Here is a 20,262-nt window from a genome sequence, read left to right on the forward strand (position 1 = left end):
GAACACAAGCGTAATGGACGTAGGATTATGACATGATAGATCGTTTAATGATATGTAGATGTAATAAAATTGGGATGAAAGTTGAAGCGTTTGTTTCAGGGCTGTCTGTAGGGGCGGAAATTTGTTGGGACGTCCAAAAAAACCTGCACTGCATGACGTAAGCTTAGAATAACAGATTTAACAACAAACAAAGAGGCTGACAGAAAAATTTGTACCTGGAAAGAAATATATTCTTGTATATGCCTATTTTTGGCAATGCCACTGGGGTGGAGCCTGCTTTGTTAATCTTGTGCTAGATACAATGTATGTTAGGTTTGTCATAACTTGTTGCATTGCTTGCATACTGATGTAGACGTGTGGGTTTCTTTTTGTGACTTACATATTGCTGTAGGCATGTGTACATGTTTGTCCCTGTGTTGCTTGCATGCTGCTGCCTGCTCTTGTTGAGCTATGATTTACTAGTACTCATGGTAAGTTTGTTAACCTAACTGCTCAGAAGACACTGTGAAAATGTGCCCTGTCTTGCATTTTGTTAGTAGGGTCTGAACTGCAAACTCTCCCCATCTATCATTAAATTAGGTCCCTGCAAATATAAATGATTTACAGTATTGTATGTGGCACTTCAGGCGGCCAATCAGATCAAGGCTACAGCTCCATGACGAAGGACGAGGTGCGGCGGGGAGACAGCAGCGTGACGTCTCCCCTGACGGACCAGGACCTGAACTCCACCACCAGCAGCCAGTCCAGCGACCTCAACGCTCCGCAAGACAAGAGCAGGGGGAAGCTGGACAACAGTTCAGGTAAGTTTGTTTTGTTTATTCAGATTACTCCATTAGTGAATACATTCAGTACTTTTCCATGACACACAAAATAAAAGAACACAAATATACCAACTGAAATGTACAGCAAAATATACAAATGAATTAACACAAAAATGAAATAAGGTGGTGAGTAGGAGGGTAGAAATTGAGGATGCCACCTGTAAATAAGGGTCGATGTAATATCACTGTGACCAGATGTATTGAATGTGTAACTAAAAAGGCAACATTTGCAAGGAAACGCACAATATTTGACCCATCACCCATACAAAAGTGGTTTGTTCCAAAATTACCCGTGCATAAATGGAACATTCCAAAATTACTTCTCAAAATTTTACTGTTCTGACATTATCCTGTCCAAAGCAGAATTTTCGTAATTTTACCTCCTCCCACAGGAAAGTATGGACTCTTCCAAGGCACCCTCCTAAAAACTGAACTCTTCTTACTATAGGGAATGAAATATAAATAGCACAAATTTCTAAAGGCTGTGCTGCATACGCTGTGAAACAATTCTTTTCTGTCCACCAACAGAAAATGAGGACGAAGACGATACAAACGGTGTGGATTCAGACGCCACGGTCCAGGAGCAGCCGAAGTTCGAGCCGGTGGACTACGACGGGCCCGAACCATTCCGTCCACGCGTCAGCAGTATCGTCCGTAACTCTGGCAGTATGAGCAGTATAAGTACTCTGAGGGGAAGCACAAGTAAGTGTTTGCAATCAGAATTTTCTTTTTTACTGACCTAAACATAAGGTAAAGGCTAATATGCTATCCCACACTGAAGAGTGTGTCTTGTGTGAGTAAGGTAGAGTAGAGTAGAGTTTTGTACATAATTGTAGTATTATAATGACATTTTTGATGACCAACTTGTCTGCTGGTGTGCTATGCAGAAGAGTGGTAATGCCAGCTATACACTGTCGGATACATTTTGTTTACAGAATGTCATTCGTAGTACCGTTGTTCAGTGGTTGTTTGATAAGTTCTTTACATTGTAATCCATAGTTATTGGTTCCTGTTTGTTTCCACAATGGTTCTATCAACATAGTTCTGTGCAGTCATAGCTGTACAAATGCACAGCATTAAAAATTTGTAGAGGAAAGTAACAAGGGCAATGATAATGATTCAGGTGTGATACCCTTGAAAGTTTGTCAAGTCAAACAGGTTACATTTTACCATGAATACTCAGAGTAGATGCCATCTCTCTCATGCTCTCTGTATTTTACTACATCCTCTTGTGTTTTTCTATCAGATTTTGTGTGTTGTGTTCTTTTTCCTTCCACAGCAGACTTGCATCACCATGGTCCTCTTTTCCTGAGACGTACATAATTCTTAAGTTTCCAATTGAAAATGCATTGAATTGAGCTACTTGGAACTGGACTTTGCTCAAACTGTTGGAAACATCTGTCAGCATATCTGAAAATTTTATATCATTTGCGATGTTTGGAAACAAAGATCTTACACTATTTACCAAAACGGATTCTGCACTTTAAAACATTGTCAGTTATTCCAGTCTATTGTAAAAGTCATTTCAGCAAAACTAAATTTCAGTTTGTATTTGATCTGCTATTCTAAGACTTGTGCTTCCAGAAGTGCACATGTAGGTTCTGTGATCACAGTACTGGCTAAGACAACTGTAGCATACTACTATCGCAGAAATACAATGACCTCAGGCACAATGTATTACGTTAATGACTTAGTGGTGCAAGATATCTTATTCAGCCATTGGCTTACAGAACTGTCCTGTTCTTTTTCTTTCCTAGAACTTTTGTTGCACTTTTTTGTACTTAAGTACCATTTTCCCAACTATTACATCTTTATGTCTGTATCAATATTTCCTACCACAGAGTTTCCATTTCTACCACCTTCCATATTATCAATATCTAACTGACTAGAGATCATCTAATACTTAATACCATCTGTTACCATCTATTACATTACTCACTTATCATACTTAATATCCTTAATTTTCGCATGCCGTTTGAATGTTTCCTCCACATTTCTGCATGTTTTTCCTCACCAGGGAAGGATATTGAAGGCCACGGAAGGCCAAAAGCGAAAGTGAAACGCTTGATATCTCTGCCCGATGGCGTTGTTCCTATCGGTGAGTCATACCAGCGTGACCGTAACATGCTAAAATCAGTTGTTCTCCAGTCGCACCATTGCATGGCCAAACACAGCGCTTTCTCACCAGTCCAGCTATAATCATTGTGAAGGTGGTATGTAATGCTGGATTAATGCTGCACTGATGCTGGATTAGTGCTGCATTGATGCTGGACTAGTGCTGCATTGATGCTAGATTAGTACTACATTGATTCTGGATGGGCACAGTATTGATGCTGGATTAATGCTGCATTGATGCTGGATTAGTGCTGCATTGATGCTGGACTAGTGTGCTATTGGTGCTGGACTAGTGCTGCATTGATGCTAGACTAGTGTTGCATTGATGCTGGACTAGAGCTGCATTGATGCTGGACTAGTGCTGCATTGGTCCCACCCCAGTCCAGATCCCTTGGCAGTTTAGCATCAATGATGCCCTTATGTGTTTAATCATTAATCATTCACCAATGCCAGACCACAGCAGCATAAAAACCCTGAGCATTATAGCAGCATTGCACATCACTTTTGTAACACATATAGCAATGGAGAGGGCTTGGTAGCCATTATCAACTTTTAAAGACTATCTGGCTAGTTTGATAGTGACTTGCATTTGTCCCAAATCACTGAAAGTGACAAAACTTATTTATAATGCTTTTAAAAGTTTTGCCAAAATATAATGCATTGATTTATACTGGTTAAATTAAGCTGAAACTTTCCACTAATTTGCAACAGAGAGAAGAAATGATATAGCACAGTCCGTAAGAGGCTGTGTAACTTGACATTGTCCTCTTCAGACCTTCCCTCCATCAAGCTCCACCTATTATTACAACATCGCTAACTTCACCAGCTTGCTTTCATGTTTTTTGTTGTTTGCACTTTTGTGTAATTGTGCATATGTTATGTGTGAATTCTCACTAGTAGTACTGCTCGAGCAGCTTTGCTCTTAGCTTGGGGGCTCTGTCCCCATGCACTGCGTTTTCATGTCAGTGGCTATGCATGTGGTGTGAGGTTCTCTGTGTATGTTTGCTTGTGTTTTGTGCTGTTGTGTGCTCTTCTCATTTTGTCCTTGCATGATCGTTAAAAGTTGTTGCACTTCTGAGAGCAGCACTGTAACTGTTCACAAAGGTACAAAGTCATATATTATTCATTTTGTGCAAGGAATGTATCATAATCCTATGCACATGTAAGTTTTGAAAGTATAAAACTGATGAGTGTTGACCTGTACAAGTCTGGATATAGCAGTGTACTATACAGTGGTACAATGGATTGTGTGTGTTGTATCTCCATAGTATGGACTAGTATGTTTGTTGTACCTCACAGGTAGCGCAGCAGGACTTCTCATTACCAGTCAGACCTCCGTGGAGGAGCCCGTGTTCCATGAACGCTCATACAGCCTCTCCGCGGCCATCAGACCGGCGCGGTCACCCAGGAAGAGACACAAGAGCGCGGGCGACCCCTCCAAGATGAAACGTGCGGGCGGAGGCAGCGGCGGAAGCGGCAGTGGCGTAGAACGTCCGCGGTACCCGAGTGGCGACAGCAACGTCACCCTCACGGAGGTGTTGTCCCGCCAGGGCAGCCACGACAGCGAGATGGACGGGGAACTGAAGATTGACCTGTTCAAAGGCGACGCCAAGCTGCTATCTGGGCTGAGTCGAGACGACAGCCAGGGTCGGCAGAGAATGAAAGGTGCTGGGCGCCCAGCCAGCGTGGGCTGGTTCTCAGACGGGAGCCGCTCACGGTCCAGTAGCGACGCCTCCGTCATGAAACACAGGAAGGCCGCAGGGGCGGCTACGAGGTTGAAAAGAAGCTCCGGCGACAGTGCGATGTCGAGGAAACAGTCCGAGGAGGAGGAAAAGAAGAAGAAAGAACTGGAGGAAAAGAAGAAGAAAGAACTGGTCAGGAAAGACTCATGGGAGAACCAGTGGGACCCGTTCCTGAATGAAGACCTAGATAAGGAAGAAACTGATGAAACAAAAGACGACGCAAAAGACGACGACTCTGAAGCCAAGTGCAATAGCATCGGAAGGCCTAGGATAAGACGGCCCAGCCTCACCGAGGCATCCTTCCATCCATTACTGCCATTGGACGATGACATGGACTCCAAACAGGAGAAAATAACAAAGTCAGTGCCAAGCGAACCAAGAGGTAAGACTGATAGGTCTCTGAGTCTGGCCCTAGAGTCGGACATGCCGAAGTTATTTCAGAACTTTGACAGCACGGGCACTTCCCCCACTTCCGCTAACACTAGTCCTCCTCGAGAAGTTCCCCGACACTTCCACAAGTCTCCCAGCTGTCACGCGAAGCTCGGCTCAGCCGGCAGTCCGCCGTTGGCTGTCCCGTTGTCGGAGAGCCCAGATGAATCAGGACTAGTCGTAGCGGTGGCCGCCTCCCTCCCCTCGAGAACGACTTCTCACAATAGACAGGGTTCGGGCACGAGTTTCAGCTTCCTGAAGTCTGCCGCTGCCAGCATGTTCAGTAGCGGTCGAGGCACCTCTCCGACTTCTTCCCCCCGCATGCCTCGCTCCATGAGCGAAGCGACTGGTATGAAGGACCGTGCCTCCCCCGCCCTCACGCCGGTCCACAGCCGCCAGGGGTCGGGCTCCAGTTCCAAACTGGACGTGTTCAAAGCCGCAGCCAGCGCGGTGGCCAGTAAACTGATGGGCAGCTCGCTGACCACAAGGTCGGACAACATGCTGAGGGCCCCTGAGCTGGACAACCTGGTGACCTTCGACGGGGACGACTCGGAAGGGGAGAGAACTCCGAAGAGGAGCTCCAGGAACCTGGACTACCTGAGCAGGAGTGAGACACACCTGGTGGGGACACCTCCGGATATGATGTCAGGTTGGTACATCTTTGTGTTATGTATGACCATATCTTGTTTATAAAACAAGAACATAGTGATGTAATGACAGTTCCACTGTGCACTTTTTACTGTTAATTTAAGGTAAACTTTAAAGACATTTGATTTTTTGTGGACCATGCTAAAAAATACTCTGCACGTAAAAGAATCCAACACACTTGTTGAGAACAATAGGGGCAACCCGGTGTGCCGAATATGTGAGCCATAGCAAAGTCGCCTTGCACTACTCCTAACTACTTGAAAAAGCATTTTGCTCCACCTCAATTGAGGATGAGTCCTTTACCTTTTAGTTTTACACTAAAACTATGCTAGCTGGAACATTTAAGTCTGATCACCGATCCAATGTGACCTCCCACACAGGGAGCCTCCCCATGCCAGGTATGCTGAACAGAAGGGACTCTCTGGACAGCCACGGGTCCTCCCGCTACGCCAGCACCCAGAGCATCTTCCACAACTACGCCATGGAGGTGCGCATGAGCAGCTGTATGAGGTGCTACAGCTGTAACACCCTGCTGTACGACGAGGAGATCATGGCCGGCTGGACAGCTGATGACTCCAACCTCAACACAGAGTGGGTATAGTTGGTGTAACCTTTAGTCTGCCATGGTAGCTGTTTGGCACCAAATTCGTTTTGACTAGTAGTGAGAAGGTAAGAGTTAAAATCTGTCCCTCACTTTTGGTGCATAGGGCAGTGCCCATTTGTGTACATGTAGCCCTTGGACCTCACAGTTGTGCTGTATTTTCAGTGGGTATTGTACCAATGTTTCCAGTGCTTTGTATCTCTACTTGTAATGAAAAACACAAATTTATGCCTGTGACTTCATATTTTAGATCAATATACAGGGTATACATCATTCTGTACATCAACAAGACACTTAAGAATATTATATAATATTACATTATATTTATATGATACATGTATGCACACATGCATGCACATTTGGGATATCTGGAGGTACAAACTTAATCAGGAGATGTTAGGTCATCACGGTAGTCTGATCTGATTTCTCTGTTCTGTTCCAGGTGCCAGCATTGCAAGTCTCTCCTGGTGCCCTTCCTCAACGTCGTGGTGACAGACTTGAGAGGAGGAAGTCGGCAGTTCCTAACCCCCAGCCAATCAATAGAGAGCTTCCACAGCATCCAATCCGCTCCTCCGGTCCATCCCATGGCGACGTTGAGCCAGACCAGCCTGACCCGGACGGGGTCTGACCTGAGTGCAGACAGCCTGGTGCAGGTGGGGGAGGGGGAGGTGGATGGAACAGCCATGAGCCACAGCTACAGCCCTGCCAGGTGGGTACAAACTGTCAATCATCATTACACTACGTAGTTGTGAACATTAAATAAGTGGTTGTGAATAAAGAACCTTGCTATTCAATCATTCACCAACCTGATGAAGTTATTCACGGATGACAGACAATGTCATGTTTTCCTCGTCACATGCAGGCCTCACATCAGACTGAAGCACTCCTTGTCGGTGGAACATCCTCACACCAACTCTGCGCCCCAACCCATCCACATCCCCGTGGACCGACGGCGCTGCACCAGCGAGTGTGTTCCCGCGCGTAGAGAGTCGCTTGGCTCGTCCCTGAAGACCGGTCCGCTCCTGAGCGTCGAGGAGGAGCAAGACAAGAGTCTTCCTTCAAGCTTCAAGGACCAACAGGTTAGTCTGGTACATCTGTTGATCATGTATGTATATCATAGACAATACACAACAGACTCTTAAGGACAAAGTAAGAAAAAGTGTAGGCAGCTAAAATGAGGGAAAATAGTTTGATTAAACAACATTTTTTGTATGCATGCACGCATGCATGCACACACATCTCATTTCTTCTTGTCCGACTGTTTCGCTCATAATTTTAGCTCTATCTTGAATAGCTTTCTGATGCAGTTTCAATTACATGTAGATGTCTTATAACATGTAATTAGGTCAAGACAGGTACACACACATCCACAAACCTTTTGATCTCTTTTGATTTCGCACCTATGGATGATGATCTTGGATATGCTCAGGCTTAAACCTCCTAACAAATTTAACTCAAATTAACTTAAGTGTGGTATTGAGAATATGTCAAATACTTTGTATGATTGTTTGCAAAACTCTTTGTAGCCCTTTGTACTAATGTTCTCTTGACTCCTATAATGATTACAGACGTTCTAATGTCCCCTTTTGACTCCTATAAGAAGCTACCTCACAGTTTCAGCACTGCAGGGGATTGTGGGTAAGGTCAGACGTTAAAGCCCCTCAGCTGTAAACAAACACCTACATGGAAACATTGCATTCAGGGACCTTAAACTTTTGCCTTATACCACAATGCATTGGACTGCACATGAGCACTCAGAACTGTGAGGTGGCTTATTATCAAGATTCTATTTTTCAGCGCTCTTGGCATCTACTCTTCATCATTAATGTACTAATTCCTTTCATCTATACCTATCTATGCACAGCTAATATGTCTAAGAACTTCTTCTTGCACATTCTAGAATGATGCACTGGTGATGAAAGCTAACAAAGGCAAACTTCTTACTTGTGAAATGTGGTAAACTTCTTTATAACATGTAAATCTAATCAATGACAATGGGTACACTGTCAATCCCCTTGAAGTATAACTGAATCATGGTATTATCACATACGTGTATGAGTACTATGAGATTATGTTTGGTCAGCCTTTAAGCACCAAAGTCTATACTATACATTGTGCTGTTGATACTTCTGATTAGATTGCAAAACAGTTCTTGTGTGTGGTGTAGTATACATACCAATATCTTTGGGTCTCTCTTGGTACAGATTATGGCACAATACAAACATGTTCACTTCACACTTTGCTGTACTTGCATGGCTACTGCATCAACTGCCTTCCATGTCTGTTTCCTTGCAATTTGCCATTGCTTCTTGTTAGACAATGCAAAATGTGGTATCAATGGCGACTGGTTAGGTTAGCGGGCACAGGATCAAGAGGCCATGGGTTTGATTCCCGGCCAGACGCTGTGTCCTTGGGAAAGGCACTGTACATGACTTTGCTCACTCCACCCAGGTGTAAAAAGGGGTACCTGACTTTGGTTGGGGAGGTGGTGAAAGGTGGTGAAAGGAGAGGGATGTGCTCCACCTTCTATTGCCATGCCCAAGATACAGTGGATTAACAACCCACTGCCCCCATGGCCTCAGAAAGGCTATGGGACCTTTTCCTTGTTATAGGATGCATGAAAACAACCAAGTCTTGTGTTGTGTTCCAGTATAGAAAGTTGTGTGTTGTACGTTACAGGAACACAAGGACAGTACCGCACAGGAAAGCAAGCCAGACGCTTCACAGGTAACTTGTAAACCACATCCATGCATGCCTCCAATCATTGTGCAATCATGTGCATTCAATACTCACAATCACTGCTATGCAATACTGTATCACTTCCTGGTACTAACATATCTGTAGTGTATCTTCCAGCTATTAATTATGATATAAAGCAATATAACATGTACATATAATTTTGCATAGAGATAGGTTCATAGAATGGCTATCATTATATTGACTAATCATGAGAAATCATTGATATATCATATAATGGTGATCATGACAATGGATTATGACTGGTGTATGTGGCTCAATCATTTATTGTTCTCTTCAGAAAATAATTCCGGGCTGTCAATTGAAAGAACATGTTATGCTATGTATTTTTGTGTATGATCCTTAGATGAGCACATAGAAAGAGGTAACATCGATATAGCTTAGAAAAGAAATATAGTTTGAACCAGAATAACTAGGACTAGACAGAATAGACAGTGCCAAGCTATGGTATGTCTAACAGTGAACAAAAAATGTGTGGCATATGTTTATCAAGATATCCATGGAAAGAAGAAGATACCTTAATCCTTTAAAAACTAGAATTACTGCCAGCTCTATAACAGAATATGCGCAATGAATGGTCAATGTCTTCAGTCTTACTCGTACAACTGTAACTACAAATTCTACTTTAAATGTTGAATTTTAAAGCATGCGAAGCTGGTGGTAAGGGGAGGTGTCGCCGCCAACCCGCGGGTTGCCGAGATTCGTAAGGAGTGCCTGGGCGCCTTCATGTACCGTCCGCAACCCCTCCTTCCCGAGGCCGTGAGCTACCTGGGTATGACCGCCGGCGGGGACGCGGACTCTGAAGCCAAGGCAAAGCCGATATGGTTGGGAAGGACTAAGATCGCACCACTGGAGCACAAACTCAACAGACCCAAGTCAAAAAGCGTCGAAGCCCTGCTTGACGACTGTTCTCCAAAGACTACCATCGCGAGGAGCGCGAGTCTAGAAGGGATAAGGACTGCTGTGGAGAATTCTGACAATGGCGGAGAGACTACAGAGCTGAGCAGTCGCCTATGTCGTAGCGTCGGGAGCGGGCTTGACGAGACGGGTTCCGAGTCGCCGTCGTCGTCGTCATCTGCGCCGCAACGTGTCGTCACCGGTCTGGACGAGACGACAGGACAGGTGGACAGCATGGACACGGTTTGTACACGTCCCACAGAACCATTTACACCTGTTTAAAGGCAGCTGGGATGGCAAGGATCAGGCTTTAGGTGATTTGTGCTGGGCTAGGTGCCACAACATTTCAATTCTCACAATGAAAGAAAACACCACAACAGAAATCAACTTGAAACTACTGATTCAATCATACATACCAGAGCAATTGATAGTTGTTCCACCTATGTAATCACATGTATAGGTTACCGTGGTTGAAAGTGCTCTTGGTCTTGAAGGTGTACTTGAAATTGAGCATCTTGTCCGTGATTGGTTTATGTGCATAACATGATTATTGTCAGAACCAATCACTTATGTGGTGCTACTGATTACATTAAAAAGATCATTGCATCAAGGTCCCATTTAATTGTAAGGAGGCTAACAAATTACTGGTACCTGAAAGATGTATGTCAATTAGTCAAGTAAGTGAACGACTGTATTCTCCTGTCGTCTAAAATTAATGTTATACATGTGTTTTGCAAAAAGAGTTTGCAAGGTGTTTTGCAAAAAGAGTTTGCATTATTGAGGTTTGTAGTGAGGAATATTTTTAACCTTCTCCCTGCTAAGTGTTCATCAAACTTGTATTGGTTACAGAAAAAGTCACTAGGGAGAACGTTAATCATATGTAAACATTCAAGTTTGTTGCTGCATTTTATGAAAAGCAGGCTCCCCCTTCAGGAGTTGCCAGAAAAACAAAAACTGACTGTAATTTGAATTTAGTAAATTTACTCTGCCATCATTGAGATTTTTCTAAAACCAACTATTGATTCTTTAGGATTTCTAATGCATGTTGTGGTCTGCTTGACAATGTTGCTTTTGTCCTTGTGCAATAGACCTATCCCATGGCCCCGCCCACCTCTGCCAAATGTAAAATAGAAGCATAAAAATTTAAAGATCTAATGGCCATATAGCCACTCTCTCATTGGTCAAATCACTAATTTTGCCATACTATCATTGGTTGAACCAATGTCCTTGGTTGAACTGCTAACTGTGATGGACAGTCAGGATTGGTCTATTTTGTGCTGCTGAAAATTGTACATGGTGTTGCAGTACCATTTTTCCTATCCAGGGGGATCTCTCTATGGTTAGTATATAATGTATAAAGAAGGCCATGCATGTATTTGGGATTTAACATGGTTTCTTGTGGTACAAATCTCTTTGACTATTGTTGAATACATGACATTGAAAATTAAATTAACGCTTTTCATACCACAGTTGGGGGACCTGTATGGTGATTGACAGACAGTCTCTTTGCTCGAACAGGTTGCCAGGGAGACTTCGTGATTGCTGTTGGAATCTAAGGCCACAACTGAAATAGTTACAGATGTAGCTCTTATTACAAAAAAAAAACAATATCCATATTTGATTATTATGTGATCCTCCCCTCAAAAAGGAATGCAAATGTTAGGTGGCAAATTGACCTGAATCAGAATTTTTGAAAGATGTTGATTTCCTAACTACTTGATTTCTCTCACTCACTAGGTACTACTCTAAATGCATTTAAGTTGGCAGTGATCTAATTTGACAGTAGGGATTAAATGGAGTGTTTGCAGTGGATTTTAGTTCACGGTTACAACAAGGTGGTGATTTAAATAAGCGATGAAGCGAATATTAAACCACCGCTAACATAAAAAACATTTACAGTATTCTTGGATTTTCAGATCACAGACACGACTTTTTCAAGACAGACCGCCGTGCAGTACTCAAGCTTCTTCCCCCTGAAAGCACCACACTTCTAGTACTCTAAAGCTTGTTTTCTTGTCATATGTAGGAGTTCCTGGCCGTTGCGGCGCAGCGTCCGCAGCCCGACCCCATCACGGTGCCGTACCTGAGCCCGCTGGTGCTGCGGAAGGAGGTGGAGAACGTGCTGGAGAGCGAGGGCGACAGCTCGCTGACCCGGCCCGACTTCGTGGACCAGCACCCCATCATCTACTGGAACCTGGTGTGGTACTTCCGCCGGCTGGACGTGCCCAGTAACCTGATAGGACTGGTGCTGTCTGCAGAGATCACCACCAAGGCTGCAGAGGTATGCGGATTGTGAATACTGCAAATGCATTTAAGTTCACATGGTTTTTATTTCGCGGTAGGGAGAAAATGAAGTGTTCGCGATGGTTTTAAGTTCGTGTTTGAAACAATAGTAGCGCTTCAGTCATTGGTGGGCAAAAAGTTTTGAGGTGGTATTAAGTTTGTGCTGGAAAAGGACTACTATGTATCTATGAGTTGTTTGTTTTCAAAACTTTCTTTATCCATTTTGACACTGTCATTGCCAATGTCAGCAACTTGACCTAGATACTGCTGCCCATGATGTGAATATAAAAGCCTCGTTTCCTTTATTGCTTCTCCCTGTACAGATCCCCAAGCAGTGGCTGTCAGCAGACAGTAAACACGTGTGTGTGAAGGTTCTCTGGGACAACATCAACCTGCATGAGGAGCCGGGACAGCCTCTGTACCTCATGTGGAACGCACACGGTACTGAGATCACTTATAACTATATTTCCACACGTATCAAAAATGATAACGCTCAGACTGAGGCAAAGCCGTTTTGATAGCTAAGTAGTACAATTCGGTCTCGACACATTCCATATTCAGCCAAGCAAACAGCCCGCCAACAAATCTTGAGGGCTCGAAAGTGATGAAACTGTATTTTCATAAGCTTAAGATGACGAATTCAACAACAAAAATCAACAACATGAGTTATGATAGAGATGGAAAAAAAATTTAAAACTGGAGACAGCTCTGAGTCACACCTACTCTTTTTGATAACCGTGTTGGATTCTTTAACCTGCAGAGGCTTCATACATAGGGCTAATGCCTGAAGCTACCCCATACATAGGGTTGCTGGCTTCATGTCACCATCCAAAAGGAATGTCATTTCCTCTTCTTCGTTGTCTAATGGTTTTGTTTTGGTCCACAGCTCAAAAGTCATCCTTGGCACACGCCCTCATCACAGAAGAGAAGCTGTCGTCGAAACGGTAAGCTAAAGAAACAGTGCTTTACACATGCTCACAGTACCAATCAAACCACGTGAATCGCATTGAAACTCAGATTCGTGTCAGCCATTTCCCGACAAATCCCTTTCTAACTTGCATTAACGACTACATCTGACAAAACAAACTCGCTAGTTAGATGGTGGAAGGTGTCAGCTTTCCAAAGATGTTTTCAGATTAGCAATTTTGGCACTTTGGAAGTGATTGAAAGCGACCTCGATTTAACTTTTAAAAAAGTAGTTTCTTCTACATTTCTCTAAACGTTAAATCGCTGTCGCCTTCTTCAGGATCAATAATGACCGTTTGGTCATTGAAAATTTGAGTGAATACCTTAGTGTTGGAAAGACAGTTTAGCATTGTATTATATAGTGAAATAGTGAACAAGCTTACAGTGCTACTAGTAAGCACTTTGACAGAATGTTTTGTATAAGGTTTACCTACCTACCATGTTCGCGTATACATATATGTAAGCAGGATAGCCAGTCTACGTTTTCCAAATGTCATAAGCAACGGAAAAACTTCCGATGTAACGTTGACCAAACATCCAACAGAAATTGTGATAAGTTGTATTGTAACTACAAGACGACAACACAACAGTGTGTAGTTGTTGTTAACAGTTGACTTTTACTACTGATTATTGATGAAAACAAACAATTCACCAGCCAGGCTGGTCGACTGGAATTCCGCATATACACATGACGTTCTAGGATAGTGCTGCACTAGTACATTGTGATATTATTGTGACGTATTTGTATTATCGATTCTTTCCTATATAGTTACAATTGATGACAGTTAATGCAATCTGAATGAGCTTGCATATTTTTGTCATGTTTAAACATGGTTACAAAACCATGTTTGTCGATATTGTCTTTGTAACCCGTTAATGGTGTTTACTTGACCTTTGTCAGGTTCATGCAGTCGATTGTGACGAGTATCCAGAGTAACGACCTGCTGACCCCCATGAAGTACATGCTAAAGGAGTACCACAAACACAAGGCTACACAGGGGAGACACAGGTTAGCTGACATCCTGTATTGTAGACCAGGCAACCCTTACCCTGGAGAAGCAGATCCTCTGACAAGCATAGGATTCTGATTGACCAGAGATGCTACGAGGTCACACATGGCCACAGTCTTCAACTGTGAGCTGTCCACAGTAATTTCCCCGCTCAGGAAGCCTTAGAGTGCCATTTTAACAAAAATTCTCTAACAGTTCACATCATCCCCCTGCTTGGTCTCTTCGCTCCCTCCCCCTTACAAATTTTCCTAGAAAAAACCCTGAGGGTTGTCTCCAGAACCTGTCCCTCCATCCTGGGACAGTAACTTGCTTGTTGGGATGGACACAAATTTCAATCCATTCATGCAAACAAACTGAACTTCATCATGAAATGAAATTGATGAAAATATATTTTTATGAGCTGAAAATGACAGAAAATATCGACACGGGCTTCCAAACAATGAGTGGGACGGATAAAAGATTTAAAGCTGGAGTCAACTTTGAGACTACGATACTGCAAGAATCTTGATGGTAGAGGTCCAAAATACTATATGTCATTGTACCAGTGCTGTACCCGAGGCCATAGCAAGTAAATTTCATGGATGACTTTTGCCTGATTTTGAAAAAAAAAACTGATGGTCAGAATTAGTGAAAACTGGAAAATATGTTGTTAACTTCTATCAGTTCTATTGCAAAACATTCCTTATGTCGTAAATATATTTGGAGTCTGCAGAGAATGTCATCAATAAAATTTACTGGCTTTCACCTAAGTAGAATGACATTCAAATACAACGTATACTGGTATATTCATTTTGTGACCAAGCATATGTGATTCCTACCACAGAGATGAAAATTGAGCTCTGGAAAAAATACAAGAACATGGTAGAAGATTTTGCATGCTTTTACTACTTAAGTTATCTGATGTCTTTGAACTTACTACTAGTATCCTGTTTCACCAATGTCCTACAGGAGTATCTACAGAGAGATACTTTATCTGTCCTTAGTTTCTCTGGGAAGGGACAACATTGACCATGGTAAGCTTGTTTATTTTTTGCAATTTGATTTCCAGCACAGTGTATCTCTTGTATGGTAAAAGTTCAGTATTGAGAATGTCTTTTGTTTGTTTTTTTTCTTTTTATTGGAAATGATGAAATCTCCTTTTTTTGTTACTTTCCACCATCCGCATGTGATATGCACAGGTAGGATCACAGCACCATGTGAGTTTCTGAATGCACCATACCTCATACCATTCTTTCTTCGCTTTTTAACAAACCCTCTTTTTTCACATCTCTCAAGCTGTCCGACATTGTTTTATGAGCTAATTTACTACAGTTGTTTACAAGTTATGAGAATTAATTGCAAACATGAAGCATCTGTCTTCTGTTTAGATTTACACATTTTAGGATAGTTTAAATGTTATTAGTAGTTTACTACAGATGTTTTCGCGCATCCCATTGCATGCTGGGAAATGCTGGGCACTATGGGTAGCACAGGGTGCAAACAATAACATTGCCATCATCGACATGACAACGCGTATGCTATGCATGTGCATGCCTGCACACACGTCCGGTCCCGTGTATGATAATGGTCTTGTTTGTTTCCTGTGTTACACATAATTCCATGCATCTCCCAGTATGCAATGGTATCTGTGAAACGGTCTATGCTTGTCTCCTTAAAAAAATGGCCACAATTTATCTTTGACCAACAGCTAACCACAAATGGGCAACAAGATACTGTGCACTTGCCGCCACCAGTTTAAGTAGAGTGAAAATGTCCATTTTCCTAACACCATGAATTTTTGCTACCGTGAAGATAAAGTGAATTACAATCGATCTTGGTCCAATATGGCTGCCTTTTTTCTCGCCCTGCACAGACGCTTTTGACCGTGAGTACAAGCTAGCGTTCAGTCGGCTGTCGGAGGACCTACAGGCCATGACCCAAGAGGACGACAAACCGCCCAGCGCTCGGACTCTGTGGTGTCGGCGCATCTTCAGTTCTCTCTACCTGTAGCTCGAACTCTGCCTCCTGATAAAATCTCCTTCTTGTGTATAACCTTTACTATTTTTTATTTGCTGCTGGTGTTCAAAGTTTACTGCCTAAAATTTATCACAATACTTGATTAGGTTACTTCTGCAAAGTGTTCTTTGAATGAAAGTGTAAATAGCTGTGAAAAATGACATCTATTTGTCTTTGCAGTCCATGTTATAGATACCTGGTCTTGCAAGCGATTTTTGCTATAGATGGCTCTACATGTATATGATGTTATCGATAGGAGCTATGTTTTTTTCTGCATTTGTACAAGCAATTTGTGGGGAATAGTTTAAGGAGTATTAAAGGGACGCTCAGCACTGTGCAAGTAGACTTGTGTAACTCTTCGGAAAAGTAGAAACAAGAGCAAAGTTTGTGAAGCATTCAAAATTGAACAAAATTGGAAGAAAAAGGGACGAGTTTGCGATCCCGTAATGCAAAATGTTAGTTTATTGCTTGTGGTTAGTTGGTACGTAATATTATAATTCAAGCTAAGCAAATGTATGAACTTCTCATAGCCCACATTGCGTGGATTTTGTGGGATTTCAGCTTCTCGTTTTATTGAATCGGAGGTAAGAAATTTGGCACCATGAACAAGTAGCCTTTTATTTGTGTGATAGGGTGAAACTTATATCTACATTATGTCTGCAATTATTCAAGGCTGTCAAAACTCAAACTTAGTATCAGACACGCAGGAGATGCAACGTTGAAGACATTTAACTTGTGTCACAATCTGATGTGGCAGTGGTAGTCTAGTGGTCAGGCTAGCAGACACAAGATCAAGAAGTCATGGGTTTGATTCCTAAATGCGCTGGGCCAGGCATTGTGCCCTTGGGATAGTCTCTTAACACAACTTTCTCAACTCCACCCAGGTGTAAAAAATGGGTACCTGGCGTCAGTTGGGGAGGTAAAAGGTGGTGGAAAGAAAAGGATGGGCTCAGTGTTCCAATACCGTGCACAGTGCCCTTATGGTCTCAAGAGGAGTATGCCCGGCTGTATGGCCAGGATTTCCAGCCTTTTCCCCACTAGACATTATGCTCAAATCAAAATCCAGATTTTACTCAGAAAAAAAAGTTTGAGAACGGTTTCGTATTTGTAGCACTACCTTATTCGATACAAGTTGGTGTATTTTGCATATCTTTTCTTCCTACAACATGAAAGTTGTATGTGTAAAGTGAAATGAAAATCTGTTTCTGCTACTATTGATAGTTTTTATTCATAAACATTGGCCTGATGACAACACTTACTAGCGATTTAAGAAAAAATCAGCTTATAATTATATTAGAATGATGTACATACACTGTAAAGAAGAAGCCACTTTGAATGTATGTACCATATGTGCTCATGACTTACATAGGTGTGATTGTTAGTGATCATAATGACTTGGTGTAACTTTTTTTATTGCTTTGGAGTCTTGAAAAATACACATGCACATGAGGTATCTGCTTTTGCAATTTCTGAAGGCTGGAGCTCTTTCTGACAACACTGTGTACAACGTTACCTTATTCGAAGGAAAACTAAGCAGTGAAAAATGCTTGTTTGTTTGACTGCCCTAATATGTACCAGCACTGACCCATTTGAAACAGATGATGAAAGATTTGAACCATGACTGCCATAGTGTTACATATTGTAGATGGAATCTAAATCTGTTACCTATATCTTACTATAAGCCATAGCACTGTATTGCTATGTAAAAATGTTTGTTGTTTTTCTTGAAACAAAGAGAGATTTACAAGTGTTCTTTTCGTTGCCAACAAACATTTACATATTGTACCATCCCCTCAGTTAATACAGTCGCAATTTGCATGTTGGAAACAGTGCTGCATAAACGTGTAGTTAAAATATTTTGACTTTCTTAAGTTGATCAAATTTCAATGCGAAATGTAGTAAGATGTGGTTTTCTTTCCATTTTTTTGTTGTTCTGTGTTCACAGTTACAAAGCTTCCAGTTTCTATTTACCAATGCAGTATTGGTATATTTATTTCATGCAAATCATTGCTAACAACATTAGCATAGACATGTCCAAACTTGTGTTAATTCTGTAGATGATAAGAGCACAATTGTACAGATGGTCATTTGAGTAAAATTGGCTGAAATATTGCAACTGTTCTGGTTGGTGTGTTTTGTTTGTATAGTTATGATTCAGTATGCTATTATGTAATTATGATTAACGTCATAGATGTTGGAAGAAAGTATATTTCATCTTACAGCACACAAATGCATGTTCTTGCTGCGTATCTTCTTCTCTATAGCCTGGTATCCCAACCTATCATAGCTAGCTAGCTATTTGCATGAAAGGACAGAAGATACTCTAAGGTGCTATAATATAATGGATTGGGGTACCAGGCTAGCCTCCGATGCAGACTCCTCCCGGCTGTTTTCTTTTTCAAGTTATTGGTTTTATACTATTACATTTTTTTCTAATTGCTGGCCAATAACAAGAAAAAAATGTAATAGTAAAACTGGAACTTAGAAATGAAAACAGCCGGAAGGAGTCTGCAACGGAGGCTAGTACCAGGCTACCTTCTCCAAACAAATAAGGTGCGTGACCTGGACCAGGCACCCTGTGGTGTTCGATTACATAATGTAGCAAGTGGACGGGTAAGAATAAACAGAGCAGTAGTGTGTCGGGCCAGACCATGTGGTGAAGGTAAACATTGTGCGTTTGCTTGCAAATGGTACCTTTCTAGCCTGGTTGAATCGCCCCTGTGCATATTGGGCCATTTACAGCCTCGGACAGCGGAGTTTGCGTTACAGAGACTAGTTACACTTGGTTACACTAGTACATTTCTAAGGCCATGTTGATATGATTATATGGATGACATCCTCTGGGAACCCCATAACTGATGCGAGCGTGTGAATAAAAAAAGTTTGGCAAAAAAGTTCATTTTGAAATCAGGATGAACAAAACTTAACACACGGATGTGTATGGCAAGCCGAATGGTAGATTCTTCATTTTTTATTCTTTCACATCTTCTTTGACTTTGAAATTGACTTTCTACAATATTAGCATCCATTTTCCGAAATATTTTTTTTTGGGCAAATTTAGAGCAGATATTTTCTCATTTTGCAGCTGCTTTGTAGCCTTTGCATAATTTACAGTGTGGCCGAAAACGTTCTGTTTTGTTTCGAAACGGACGCAAATTGATGCGCGCGTGGATGTCATCCATATAATCAAAGCAACATGGTAACTGTATGGTGGCTGCCTGTGCCCCGTGTGTATTGCGTTGTGGCATAATAAATCAAACCAAGTGTCAGTGGTTTGTCACGCCAAGGACATTATTTGGTCACGCTCGTTGACGGATCACTCCTAGGTCACAACAAGGAGGTTATATAGACTATCACCTCCTTGGTCACACACACCAAGGACATTTATAATGTCCTTGCACACACTGATGACCCATGAAAGAGTAAGATGGCCCGGCTGGTGGCATGGGAAAGTACCTCTATGATCTATCTGCCGGGATCCGTGGCCGTTTTTGTCCAGTGAATTACCCTCTATCATACTACATGACAAGATAAGTTACCACATTTTCACCCCATCACAGTAGAATCTTCCGGTGACCCCACATAACCTACCAGTACAGTATCCTATTGTGGACGTTGCATGCGCCTCTGAATTTACCTGAAATCTCTGGCTAGATTTCTTGATGAATGCCCCCCCCCCCCCCCCAAAAAAACCCACGGAAATTGTGCATATACGCATACATTTCAAGAATTTGAAAGACATATGACTGATGATATGAGGTCCTGTGTAACGCAAACTCCTGCAGATGTTTGGCCGGCCACTATATAAAACGCGATTCAATCAGGCAGTTAATGAGGTCTACTACGCAAATATCCGCTGTTGGGGAACTTTATGGCCTCTACTCAATCAGGCTAATGGGGTCCAGGTTGAGTCCACTTTTCTTTTTTTTTCAAATTGCAAAAGTGCTGTGGCGAATCCGACACTTTCTCATCCAATTCCTGGCGTACATTTTGAACAA

At 42.2% G+C, this 20,262-nt stretch overlaps 1 protein-coding gene across 8 annotated transcripts in view; it reads left to right on the top strand.

The window, feature by feature from the left end:
* LOC136428559 (C-myc promoter-binding protein-like) overlaps window positions 1-18,380 on the top strand; it is a 47,224-nt gene extending 28,844 nt beyond the window's left edge. For 4 of the 8 annotated variants that reach the window (XM_066418164.1, XM_066418168.1, XM_066418167.1 and 1 more), the window contains 16 exons: window positions 627-800; window positions 1,350-1,523; window positions 2,839-2,919; window positions 4,236-5,756; window positions 6,136-6,346; window positions 6,799-7,065; window positions 7,219-7,435; window positions 9,036-9,083; window positions 9,759-10,253; window positions 12,037-12,291; window positions 12,617-12,734; window positions 13,180-13,237; window positions 14,161-14,268; window positions 15,218-15,282; window positions 15,448-15,465; window positions 16,122-18,380. In XM_066418164.1, the coding sequence (XP_066274261.1) occupies window positions 627-800; window positions 1,350-1,523; window positions 2,839-2,919; window positions 4,236-5,756; window positions 6,136-6,346; window positions 6,799-7,065; window positions 7,219-7,435; window positions 9,036-9,083; window positions 9,759-10,253; window positions 12,037-12,291; window positions 12,617-12,734; window positions 13,180-13,237; window positions 14,161-14,268; window positions 15,218-15,282; window positions 15,448-15,465; window positions 16,122-16,258 (3,947 nt within the window). In that variant the 3' untranslated portion in view covers window positions 16,259-18,380. The remainder of the gene's footprint in view (window positions 1-626; window positions 801-1,349; window positions 1,524-2,838; window positions 2,920-4,235; window positions 5,757-6,135; window positions 6,347-6,798; window positions 7,066-7,218; window positions 7,436-9,035; window positions 9,084-9,758; window positions 10,254-12,036; window positions 12,292-12,616; window positions 12,735-13,179; window positions 13,238-14,160; window positions 14,269-15,217; window positions 15,283-15,447; window positions 15,466-16,121) is intronic. The other 4 variants (XM_066418166.1, XM_066418170.1, XM_066418169.1 and 1 more) reach the window with 4 other exon arrangements.
* The last annotated feature ends 1,882 nt before the right edge of the window (window positions 18,381-20,262 follow it).

The sequence above is a fragment of the Branchiostoma lanceolatum genome, chromosome 2 (assembly GCF_035083965.1).
Source record: "Branchiostoma lanceolatum isolate klBraLanc5 chromosome 2, klBraLanc5.hap2, whole genome shotgun sequence".
Classification (NCBI taxonomy): Eukaryota; Metazoa; Chordata; class Leptocardii; order Amphioxiformes; family Branchiostomatidae; genus Branchiostoma; species Branchiostoma lanceolatum.